Here is a 13,289-nt window from a genome sequence, read left to right as displayed (position 1 = left end):
AAGAAAGCTCTATTTGAATTGTATTATAATTGTACTGTCTGCCCTGTCTAATAATAATAATAATAATAATTTGTGGGGAAAAAAAAGGACGTCAATTTTGTTTGGGTGCAACGTCGCACGACTGCGCCATTGTCAGTTAAAAAAGTAAAAAAAAAAAAAATTTTTTTTCAAAATTGATGCTCTTTTTTGTTTATAGCGCAAAAAATAAAAACCGCAGAGGTGATCAAATACCACCAAAAGAAAGCTCTATTTGAATTGTATTATAATTGTACTGCCGTAATGTTGTAAAGCGCTGCGTAAACTGTCGGCGCTATATAAAACCTGTATAATAATAATAATAATAATTTGTGGGGAAAAAAACTATTTTGTTTGGGTGCAATGTCCTACGACTGCGCAATTGTCAGTTAAAGCGACGCAGTGCCGTATCGCAAAAAAAGTGCTCTGGTCAGGAAGGGGGTAAATCCTTCCGGGGCTGAAGTGGTTAAAAAGTCAACACAGCATGAAATGATCAGCCCCTGATATTTACTGGCAGTTGTAAAAAAAAAAAAAAAAAATCACAGATTTTTACGAACTGTCAGTAAATTTACTGGCGGCTGACAACCCTGCTCCTACACGTGAGAATCAAAGTTTCTGAAAACGCGTGGCACTGTTTGGTTTGTTGCACATGTTTAAGGCGCTTTGTGGTGCCATTAACAATGACAAAATTGATTTGAAAAAATAAAAAAATTGAATCAAAATGGATTTAAAATTTAAAACGGACAGTGCGTTTTTTTTTTTGGCCGTTTATGGGAAAGCGCACAATTTTGCGTAAGTAATGTGAACCTCGCCTTAAAAATGGGCAGAGGTTATAAAAAAAAAAAAAAAAAAGATGCTTATACTCCTTTGCTGCTGAAATGAATGGGCTGCCCTGTGCCCAAAGACGCTGATACGCGCGGCGCGCCGCTGTGAATTGGTCGCCCTGTTGGGTTGCAGGCCAGCGTGCGATGGGTTACAGGTCTGTGTTTTATGAATGAGAAGACAAACTGAGACTTGTACCCTGCAGGGTCTGCTCTGGATGCTCACACATCCCTCCCCCCGTTCTTCATCCCGGGGCGGAGAATATCATCTCTGAAAGGAACGTTCCCTATGGAGGGATGGAGTGAGTGGGAGAGCGGAGGGGAGGGAGGTGGGGGGGGGGTGGCGCCTCTCTCTCTCTCTCTCTCTTTACTTGTCCTGTACAGAAATCTATGAATGTAATCCAGCAGCTCACTGGGAGCGCAGGAAGCATGGCACAGTCCGGAGCAGATGGTTCCCCCCGCCGTGCCCGGATGGTGACGGTGCTGGCATCCCTGGTGCTGATGCTGCCGGCGGCGCTGGTGGTGGCGTGTCTGGATCCCTGACTTTCTGCACTCTTCTTCTTTTTTTTTTTTTTTTTTGGGTATGCCGGATCCCCGGAAGCGCCATGGAGAAGATAGCAGCCGGCGTCTCGGAGCTGGGATGGAGCTCGGTGTCCTTACCCCTGGACGTAGTGGTTAGCAAGTTCCGTCTGCCCACCCTGGTGAAGATCGGCAAAGGTAAGGGGGGTCCTCTCCCGGGATGGTTGGCAGGAATTTCACCCGTTCACAGTCACCTCAATCAGTGACCTCTCTGGACTGCAAACACTGCCCTCTCTTCTTTATAACAGAAGGTGGAGGTGTTCTGTAGTTCTGACGTGGACTACAAGCCCCCCCTGACCTAAAAGAACAGGGGGAGATGTTTTATAGTTCACAGAAGAGAAGGCTGATAACACGGTTAGAGAATTCATTTCAAAGCACTTCTTGTCCTAAGGTGACAACTCTCACTCCCCGTCCTGTATCTATGGAGGAGAACCATGGGCTGATCTTCTGATGTGGACTACAAGCCCCCTGAACCAAAAAAACAGGGGGGGGGGTGTTTTATAGTTCACAGAAGAGAAGGCTGATAACACTCTTTGAGATTAGATTCCAAAGCACTTCTTGTCCTAAGGTGACAACTCTTACTCATCATCCTGTATCTATGGAGGAGAACCCTGGGCTGATCTTCTGATGTGGACCACAAGCCCCCCGACCTAATACAACAGGGGGGAGGTGTTTTATAGTTCACAGAAGAGAAGGCTGATAACAGTGTTTGAGATTTAATTTCAGAGCACTTCTTGTCCTAAGGTGACAACTCTCACTCCCCGTCCTGTATCTGTGGAGGAGAACCCTGGGCTGTTCTTCTGATGTGGACTACAAGCCCCTCGACCTAATAGGACAGGGGTGGGAGATGTTTTATAGTTCACAGAAGAGAAGGCTGATACCACTCTTTGAGATTTCATTTCAGAGCACTTCTTGTCCAAAGGTGACTCTCACTCCCCGTCCTGTATCTATGGAGGAGAACCCCGGGCTGATCTTCTGATGTGGACTACAATCAGCCCCCCCCTTTCCTCTTCTTTATAGCACATGGATGGTGAAGGTGTTCTGTAGTTCACAGAAGAGAAGGCTGATAACACTGTTTGAGATTTCAGTTCAGTGCACTTCTCGTCCGATGGTGACAACTCTCGCTCTTCATCCTGTATTGTTGAAGGCTACTTTTCTGACTTAGACTACAAGCCCCCTCCCCCCCCACTTAAAAGCACAGACGGGGGGGGGTGTTCTATAGCCTTTAGAGAAGGCTGATAACACTGTTTGAAATTTCATTTCAAAACACTTCTTGTCCTAAGGTGACAACTCTCATTCATCATCCTGTATCTATGGAGGAGAACCCTGGGCTGGTCTTCTGATTTAGACTACAACCCCCCCAATCTTAAAAGTAGTGGGGGAGGCGTTTTGTAGTTCGCAGAAGAGAAGGCTGATAACACTGGTTAAGATTTCAATAAAGTGCACATCTTGTCTTAGGGTGACAACTCTCAGTCATCATCTTGTTAGAGGAGCACCCGAGGCTGCTCTTCTGATTTGGACTACAATTGTCCCCCTTCCTCCTCTTGATAGCACATGGTGATGGTGTTCTGTAGTTCACAGAAGAGAAGTCTGATAAATCTGTTTGAAATTTTATTTCAAAGCACTTATTGTCCTAAGATTATAACTCTCACTTACCATCCTGTATCTATGAAGGAGCACCCTAGGCTGTTCCTCAGATGTACTTAAAAGCACAGGGGGGGGGGGAGATGTTCTATAGTTCACAGAAGAGCAGGCTGCTAACACTGTTTGAGATTTCATGTCAACGCACTTCTTTTCCTAAGGTTATAACTCTCACTCGCCCTCCTGTATTGATGGAGGCGCAACCTAGGCTGGGCTTCTGATTTGGACTACAAAACCCTCCTCCTCTTAAAAGTACAGGGGGAGAGGATGTTCTGTAGTTCACAGAAGAGAAGACTGATAACACTTCAGTTTGGCACACTTCTTGTCCCAGGGTGACAGCTGTCACTCCTCGTTCTGTATTGTTGGAGGAGCACACCAAGCTGTTCTTCTGATTTAGACTACAATCGCCCTCCCCCTTCCTTTTACTCCTCTTTATAGCACAAGCTGAAGGTGTTCTGTAGTTCACAGAAGAGAAGGCTGCTAGCACTTGTTTAAGATTTCATTTTAATGCACTTCTTGTCCTGAGGCGACAACTGTCACTTACCATTCTATATTTTTAGAGGAGCGCCATAGGATGTTCCTCTGATGTGCGCTGAAAAACTACCCTCCTCGCAAAAAGGGAGATGTTCTGTAGTTCGCAGAAGAGAATGCTGATAACACTGTGTGAGATCTCATTTCAGTGCACTTCTTGAGCCGTCACTCACCATCCTCGCCGTCACTCACCATCCTCGCCGTCACTCACCATCCTCGCCGTCACTCACCATCCTCGCCGTCACTCACCATCCTCGCCGTCACTCACCAACCTCGCCGTCACTCACCATCCTCGCCGTCACTCACCAACCTCGCCGTCACTCACCAACCTCACCGTCACTCACCATCCTCGCCGTCACTCACCAACCTCGCCGTCACTCACCATCCTCGCCGTCACTCACCAACCTCGCCGTCACTCACCATCCTCGCCGTCACTCACCATCCTCGCCGTCACTCACCAACCTCGCCGTCACTCACCAACCTCGCCGTCACTCACCATCCTCGCCGTCACTCACCATCCTCGCCGTCACTCACCATCCTCGCCGTCACTCACCATCCTCGCCGTCACTCACCAACCTCGCCGTCACTCACCATCCTCGCCGTCACTCACCATCCTCGCCGTCACTCACCAACCTCGCCATCACTCACCAACCTCGCCGTCACTCACCATCCTCGCCGTCACTCACCATCCTCGCCGTCACTCACCATCCTCGCCGTCACTCACCATCCTCGCCGTCACTCACCATCCTCGCCGTCACTCACCAACCTCGCCGTCACTCACCATCCTCGCCGTCACTCACCAACCTCGCCGTCACTCACCATCCTCGCCGTCACTCACCATCCTCGCCGTCACTCACCATCCTCGCCGTCACTCACCAACCTCGCCGTCACTCACCATCCTCGCCGTCACTCACCATCCTCGCCGTCACTCACCAACCTCGCCGTCACTCACCAACCTCGCCGTCACTCACCATCCTCGCCGTCACTCACCATCCTCGCCGTCACTCACCATCCTCGCCGTCACTCACCAACCTCGCCGTCACTCACCATCCTCGCCGTCACTCACCATCCTCGCCGTCACTCACCAACCTCGCCGTCACTCACCATCCTCGCCGTCACTCACCATCCTCGCCGTCACTCACCATCCTCGCCGTCACTCACCATCCTCGCCGTCACTCACCATCCTCGCCATCACTCACCATCCTCGCCGTCACTCACCAACCTCGCTGGTACTCCTCGTTCTGTATCTATGGTGGACCACCCTAGGCTGGTCTGATTTGGACTACAGAACATCTCCCCCTTCTCATCTTTCTAACGGGGGAGGGGATGTTTTGTAGTTCACAGAAAAGAATGCTTGTAACATTGTTTGAGATTTCATTTCAATCTACTTCCTGTCCTAGGGTGACAGCTGTCACTCCTCGCTCTGTATCTATGGAGTAGCACCCTAGGCTGCTCTTCTGATTGGGAAAATCTCCCCTCTCCTCATGCAGCCAGCACATCTAAGGACTGGTAAGCTGTATTCTATATATAATATATTACATTTGTATTCTTGGGTTAACATATCCTTTAAGGCATGCTAAACTGATCCACAATAACCTTGGCTGAGAGGCCATTCTAGCATGCCTGAAGTGCAGGGCTCTTGCAGTGTCATGATTCCGGACCGGGGTGGTTTTCTCATTGGTCAGTACACGGTCTTTATACAGAAATCCGGAGGTGAGATTGTTGCACCGGCTGGGTTGTCTTTCTCCCTGACGGCAAGCGCCGGTGACGCTCAGATCTGCTGCTTATTAGTTAACCCCCTCAGTGACCCGCCTGTCACTTGCTCTTACCGGGAGTGATAATCAGTAACAGGAATCCATGCCAACCAATCAGGTTTCAGCATGGTCATTTACGTTTTTTTTTTGATTGGTCGCTTTAAGTTATTGAATTGCACAAATTGCCTTTTATTTAATTAAAGGAGCCTGCTTTTGTGGAATGCCTAACGTGTCCGCCGTTGTGATAGGTCTGTCACATTCCGCTGACAGGGGCCACAGACGCAGGGCGGTTGTGGTCGGTGGCCATTTATATCCATAAAGAAGTGGCCGGTATTGCTATGGGCTTGGCACATTGCTCCCTAGGGGGCGCTGTTCTTCTAATTTGATCTGCCTGTTAACCCGCCCAGCAAATCATTTTTTAATTACCAAAACTATGTAATATAAGGACTGATCTAATCTATCCAATGGATTTTTTATCCAATCAGGCAGGCCCTTTGGTAGATCTAAAGGAGGTTGTACAATCGGATTGTAACATGTATGGTAAACTGAAAGCATACCTCCCAACGTTTTGAGATGGGAATGAGGGACACCTATCAGCAAAAGTATGTAGGCATAGGACACGCCCCTTGCCACGCCCCCTTAAAGGGGAATTGTACAAAAAAAAATAAGATTGGTTAAACCCACAAGTGTTTTTTTTACCACTACTATTCTTTTATATTGGCTTTTGGAATCTACAAATGCAGCAATTTAGAAAACAGATGAAAGGTTTAGCTCAGGGAATCACTTTTTGATAGATAAAAAGTGCATTTTATATACATCTATATAGATCAGACCAAAATGAGGGACAAATGAGGAGGAAAGAGGGACAGAGGGACATTGCTCTGAATCAGGGACAGTTGGGAGGTATGCTTAAAGTGGACCTACACTGCATCTGAGCACCACACACCAAAAACGCTATTCAATTCATTTTTTTTTTTTTTTTAATTTTTAATTTTTTTTTTATTTTATTTTTCTTTTTATAACAATTCAATTCAATTCATTTTTAATATTCAGAGCAAACTCCCCCACCCACCCATGTCTCCATGCTTTCATTTGCTGAGAAAACACCCCCTAGCATTTCTGTTCTTAGCCATCTTGAGTAAGGGTAGTTGATTCTTGTAGTATTTACTTCCTGGAATCCATCTGCCTTTAGCCCAGGCATGCAAGCTGGACGGTGTGCTTAGCTGAGAAAGCCCCTCCTCCCTACTGAAGGCTCCTGGGATGTATGACATCATTTGCCTAGGCCAGAAACCAGGAAGTAACTAAAGAAATGGTAAAAAAAAAAAAGTTTAAAACAAGTAAGTAAAACTTTCCTATCTATTTACTAATGCTGGCAGCATGAGGATTAAAAATAGTCAATACTGATTGAGAGGGTTAAAGGAGTTGTAAAGGCAGAAGTTTTTTTATCTTAATGCATTCTATGATTTTCAAAAACAATGTTTTATGAGGACCTACCTAATCTATCCAATCAATTTGTATCCAATCAGGCAGGCCTTTGTATTATGTAACTGTAAGGAGATTGTGCAATCAGATTTTAATGAGTGGTGCTGGGCTTGAGATGATGGTCTCAGTTCTTGATCAATCATTTTTTTTCCCTTCTTACACAGTTTCAGGGGCTACATGAACCAATCTGATCACGAAACTTTGTAGCAGGTATAGCAATAACTCAAGCCTTTTGGCCATCAAAACGTTGATGACAAGACCTAGAAGCCCCCCTGGACATATCAGAATCAAAAGTATAATTGGATGCGAGGCTTGGAAAATATAGCTCTTTGTACCTGTTTATCTGGCCTGTAACACCTGTTTATGGGGTATTTAGTGTTATAGTGTTAGTAAAGGCTTCTCAATGGCGGTGATGTATGATTTATGTGCTCTTCAGGCTGGAAGGAGTCAGTAAAAGCCACTGTAGGTGACCTCCTCCTGGTTGGCTATCTGTGGTTGTTGTGATCTTGCCTGTAATACCTGTTTATGGGGATTTCATGTTATGGTTTAGTGGTGTGTCCTCGGTGGATGTAATATATGATGTGTGCGCCCTCCAGGCTGGAAGCAGTCAGTAATATCAGTGGGACGTCCTCGCTGTCCGTGGTACTGACACAGCTGGTAGCCTCACTCAATGATAGTCTTCTATAGTGAATGGTCTCTATTGCCTTGTAAAGCTGGAGACTGTATGAAGACCAATGTCATTGATCACTATAATGACCAATAAATAGATCACCAAGATTGAAATCCTCAACAATGTACAATGAATTGATAGGTTGGAGAAGAGGTTTTCAACCTTATTGAGACCGAGGGCTGGTAAATACTCACAAAGCCTTCCATGCCCCAACAGTAAAAAGAAAAAAGTTTATACCCACACAATAAAAGTATGGGCTTGCAAAATATGTATTGAAATTCTGGAAGACTCCGGGTGTGGGGCTAGGTGTTACTGTTGGGGGGGGGGGGAGCTGGAGATTCTGGTGGGGATTAGAGGGCTCTGCCCGGTAGGGGATGAGGATTCTGTAGGAAGCTTGGTGACAATGATGGAGGATGAGGTCTGTGGAAGGGGCTGAGGGTTTTGCGGGGGCATTGTGGGATAAGGTTGAGGGGCACTATGAGGGGATGGAGCCTCTCCAGCAAGCTAGGGGAGGGCTGGGGTCACAGAGAGGTTGGCAGGAGACTGAGGGCTCTTAGGAAGCCTTGTGGACACTGTAAGAGGTTGGGGGACACTATGGGCCAATATGGGGGGTTGGGTGGTACTAGACTCAGAAGAGTGAGAATCTCTTCCAATCACCAAACTCAGGAACGCAGGCCACACTCTACTGGTCACCAGACCCAGGAAATTAGGGTGCTCTCTGCTGATCAAACATAGAAACCCAGGGTGCTCTCTGCCGATCACTAAACTCAGGAGCACAGGGTTCTCTCTACCGATCACTAAACCCAGGAAATGGGGTTCTCTCTGCCGATCACCAAACTCAGGAACACAGGGTTCTCTCTACCGATCACTAAACCCAGGAAATGGGGTTCTCTCTGCCGATCACCAAACTCAGGAGCGCAGGGTTCTCTCTGCAGATCACCAAACTCAGGAAAATGGGGTTCTCTCTGCCGATCACCAAACTCAGGAAAATGGGGTTCTCTCTGCCGATCACCAAACTCAGGAGCACAGGGTTCTCTCTGCAGATCACCAAACTCAGGAAAATGGGGTTCTCTCTGCCGATCACCAAACTCAGGAAAATGGGGTTCTCTCTGCCGATCATCAAACTCAGGAACACGGGGTTCTCTCTGCCGATCACCAAACTCTGGAACACAGGGTTCTCTCTGCCGATCACCAAACTCAAGAACACAGGGTTCTCTCTGCCGATCATCAAACTCAGGAACACGGGGTTCTCTCTGCCGGTTACCAAACTCTGGAACATGGGGTTCTCTCTGCCGATCATCAAACTCAGGAACACGGGGTTCTCTCTGCCGATCACCAAACTCAAGAACACAGGGTTCTCTCTGCCGATCATCAAACTCAGGAACACAGGGTTCTCTCTGCCGATCACCAAACTCTGGAACATGGGGTTCCCTCTGCCGATCACCAAACTCAGGAACACAGGGTTCTCTCTGCCGATCACCAAACTCAAGAACACATTTTGTGATGTCTGGAAGGGTTAACAGCCTTTGACCCTCAGCTGGCTGGTATGGCTTGTAGTTCCTATAATCTAAATTTCCTAGTAGTGATGGGTGCAGAGCCTCCGATCGACGTGACGGCCCGGATCATTGACTTTTCTGTCAGCTTCAGGAAATGTAGAGGAAGCTGATTAAATATGACCCATCCAGCTGTGTGACCAGAGGCTGCACTGAGCACTCTGCATGATGATAGTCCCAGCAGAGCTGGTTGTGCTGAATGAGGATGACAGATAACTATGGGAGGTCACCAATCAGATTAGGGATGGATCCACAAATGAACTAAGATCAGCCAGAAAATTCCAAATCAATCAGTCTATCTATCTAAATTGCTCAGGTGTGATCAGAAACGCACTGACCTGGCCATCACCAGAGAGGAAATTTGGGTCTGTGCAAAAACAGAATAAAAGTTGGGGAAGACCTAAATATCCAGGAGACTGAAAAGATTCATATTGTTCTAAGCCAGGGGTCTCCAAACTTGCTAAACAAAAGGGTCAGTTTACTCTCCTTCAGACTTGAAGGGGCCAGACTGTGGTCATTAGGAGTAGAAATTGTCCAGGTATCAGTGGAGTAAACAATGCATCTTTGGTATTAGTGGGGAGGAAGAGTGCCCCTTCATTGGAGTCACTGGGAGGAATAGTGCCCCATCATTGGTATCAGTGGGAGGAATAGTGTCCCATCATTGGTGTCAGTGGGAGGAATAGTGCCCCACCATTGGAGTCAATGGGAGGAATACTGCACCACCATTGGTGTCAGTGGGAGGAATACTGCACCACCATTGGTGTCAGTGGGAGGAATACTGCACCACCATTGGTGTCAGTTTGAAGGCTAGTGCCCCATCGCTGCTGTCAATGGGAGAAATAGTGTCCCATTGTTGATGTCAGTAGCAGGAATAATACCCTATTGTTGGTGTGAGTGGGACAAATAGTATCTTGTATCAGTGGAAGGAAAACTGCCCCAAGGGCCGGCTAAAGGCAACCAAAGGTCTGCATCTGGCCCCCAGGCCGCAGTTTGGAGACCACTGTTCTAAACGATGGTGAGAACCCCTCCAAGGGGAACACTTCTGTAGAACATTTTGTTGAATAAAAGTGGGCAGAAAGCCCTTAAGCTCTACATTTGAGTCTAAAGTCCCATGATATAATTTCCCATTATTTGGACTGGGTTCCAGAGAAGAACATTTTTACAGGACCCATCCCTCCTCATGGTCGGATCTGGTGGACATTGTGGAGTTATGTAACTTTTCTCCAAACTGCTTATGATGCCAAGTGACTTGCAGATTCCCGGCTGGTGTCCAGAGACCCGTCAGGGTTTTTGTCCCCGCTAGCTGAGTGTAGAATGGACTCTTAATGGAAATTAGCGATGACTCTTTGGATGCCTCTGCTGTCTGGCAACTTTCAAGTGGTGGGTTGTTGATATATTATTTTGGGGGTATTTTGTGCCTTTCTGGTCAAAGTCATTGCAGAAAAAAGCTTTAAGTAAATTCAGAATTTCTTTCTTGGACAGTTTTATACGGTGGGGAAAATAATTATTTGATTCCCTGCAGATTTTGAAAATTTGCCCACTTACAAAGAAATGAAGGGTCTATAAGTTTTATCACAGGTGTATTTTAAATGATAGAGACAGAATATCAACCAAAAATCCAGAAAAACGACATGATACAAATGTTATAAATTGAGTTTCAGTTCAGTGAGTAAAATGAGTAAACCCTTGTTGGCAAAGCACAGAGGTAGGGCGTTTCTTGTAGTTGGTTATCAGGTTTGCACACATCTCAGGAGGGATTTTGGTCCACTCTGCTTTACAGATCTTCTCTAAATCCTTAAGGTTTCTCGGCTGTCGCTTGGTAACTTAAAGTTTCAGCTCCCTCCATAAATTTTCTATAGGATTAAGGTCTGGAGACTGGCTAGGCCACTCAATGACCTTAATGTGCTTCTTCTTGAGCCACTTCTTTGTTACCTTGGCAGTATGTTTTGGGTCATTGTCATGCTGGAAGACTAATCCAGGACCAATCTTCAGTGTTCTGACTGAGGGAAGAAGGTTCTCATTGAAGATTTTACAATACATGGCCACGTCCATTGGCCCCTTAATGCGGCAAAGTCGGCCTTTAGCAGAGAAACAGCCCCAAAGCATAATGTTTCCACCTCTGTGCTTGACTGTAGGGATGGTGTTCTTAGGGTCATAGTCAGTATTTTTCTTCCTCCAAACATAGCAAGTCGAGTTAATGCCAAAGAGCTAAATTTTGGTCTCATCTGAACACAGTACTTTCTCCCGATCCTTCTCTAAATCATTTAGATGTTCACTGGCAAATGTTAGATGGGCCTGTACATGTGCCTTCTTGAGGAGGGGGACCTTGCGGCCTGCAGGATTTCAATCTATGGCAGTGTATTGTGCTACCAATGGTTTGATTGGTGACTGTCCCAACTGCCTTGAGATCATTCACAAGATCCTCACGTGTAGTTCTGGGCTGATCCCTCACTTTTCTCATGATCATCCTTACCCCATGAAGCAAAATCTTGCATTGAGCTCTAGACTGAGGGCGATTGATGTTAATTTTGTATTTCTTCCATTTGCAAAGAATCGCTCCCACAGTTGTCTCCTTCTCACCAAGCTTCTTGCTGATGGTCTTGTAGCCAATTTCAGCCTTGTGCAGGTCTACAATCTTGTCCCTGACATCCTTTGACAGCTCTTTGGTCTTGCCAATGTTAATGAGGCTTGAACAGAAGAAAGAGATTCTGAGTTATCCTTATGCCGCGTACACACGAGCGGACTTTACGGCAGACTTTGTCCGGCGTACTTTTCGACGGACTTTATGACGGACTTTCCGAATGAACGGACTTGCCTACACACAATTAACCAAAGTCCGATGGATACGACCGGACTAAAACAAGGAAGTTCATAGCCAGTAGTCAATAGCTGCCCTAGCGTCTGTTTTTGTCCGTCAGACTAGCATACAGACGAGCAGACTTTTCGACCGGACTCGAGTCCGTCGGACAGATTTGAAACATGTTTCAAATCTAAGTCCGTCAAACTTTTGAGAAAACAAAGTCCGCTGGAGCCCACACACGATCGAATTGTCCGGCGAAATCCGGTACGCCGGACAAAGTATGCCATAAAGTCCGATCGTGTGTGCGCGGCATTATTGTTGGTTGGTAGGGGGATCAAATGCTTATCTTACTCACTGAACTGTTACCCAATTTATAGCATTTGTTTTATGTATTTTTTCTGGATTTTTGGTTGCTATTCTGTCTCTATCATTTAAAATACAACTATGATAAAAATTATTCAAAATCTACCAGGGATCAAATAATTATCAAATAATTCTAATTATTATTTTCCCCACTGTAGTTTAATTAGCACCAAAATCAGTGGCGACTGGTGGTATTTTTTTTGGGGGGGGGTGGAATAAACCCCCCCACCATATCCCCCCCCCTGTTCGGTCGATTGGTCCCTGCACTTACCCCATCTAGGTCACGGGCTTCCTCCGGGCGGCAGGTGGCGGCTTCACCCTGCGTCTCCTCCTTCCTTGGCTCCACAGAGGCGCGGCTTCCCCTGCATCTCCTCCCTCCTCCTTGGTGGCCAATAGGATCACTTCTCCTATCGGCCAATTCGCCCCTGCAGGGCGCGCGCTGTGATCACCGAATCGCCGAGACTCGGGTGATCACAGATCCGAGTAAGGGGCCGATCCCCGCCCCTTACCACGTGATCAGCTGTCAGCCAATGACAGCTTATCAGGTGTGTAAACAAAAGCTCGGTAATCTTTTTTTTTTCAGCCGATCACCGGCTGATATGCAAGGGACATTGGTCCTGAAGAGGATGCCAATCAGTACCCTCATCTGTGCCAATCATCTGTGCCAATCAGTACCCCCTGCCAGTGCCACCTGCCATTGCCACCTGCCCGTGCCCACAGTGCCCACCAGTGCCACCTATCAATGCCCATGAGTGCCACCTATCAATGCCCACAAGTGCCACCTATCAATGGCCACCAGTGGTGCCAATCAGTGCCTCATCAGTGCCACCTAGCAGTGCTGCCTATCAGTGTAACCTACCAGTGCTGATCAGTGCCCATTTTTGCCACCCATCAGTGCCCATCACTGCCACTCATCAGTGTCCATCACTGCCACCTATCAGTGCCCATCACTGCCACCCATCAGTGCAACCTCTCAGTGTCACCTCTCAGTGCACACCAGTGCCGCCTATCAGTGCCCACCAGTGCTGCCTATCAGTGCCCACCAGTGCCGCCTTATCAGTGCCCATCAGTGCAGCCCAT

The 13,289-nt window shown here is 47.0% G+C and overlaps 1 protein-coding gene across 1 annotated transcript in view; it reads left to right on the top strand.

Moving 5' to 3' along the window:
• Positions 1-1,175: 1,175 nt before the first annotated feature.
• Positions 1,176-13,289, top strand: part of GAREM2 (GRB2 associated regulator of MAPK1 subtype 2) — a 156,057-nt gene continuing 143,943 nt past the window's right edge. Inside the window, exon 1 of the mRNA XM_073624967.1 lies at positions 1,176-1,553. Within this exon, the coding sequence (XP_073481068.1) occupies positions 1,442-1,553 (112 nt within the window). The 5' untranslated portion in view covers positions 1,176-1,441. The remainder of the gene's footprint in view (positions 1,554-13,289) is intronic.

Source organism: Aquarana catesbeiana, linkage group LG04 (genome assembly GCF_042186555.1).
Source record: "Aquarana catesbeiana isolate 2022-GZ linkage group LG04, ASM4218655v1, whole genome shotgun sequence".
Lineage (NCBI taxonomy): Eukaryota > Metazoa > Chordata > Amphibia > Anura > Ranidae > Aquarana > Aquarana catesbeiana.
Note: the sequence above shows the minus strand (reverse complement) of the source record. Positions and strands in the feature narration are given on the sequence as shown.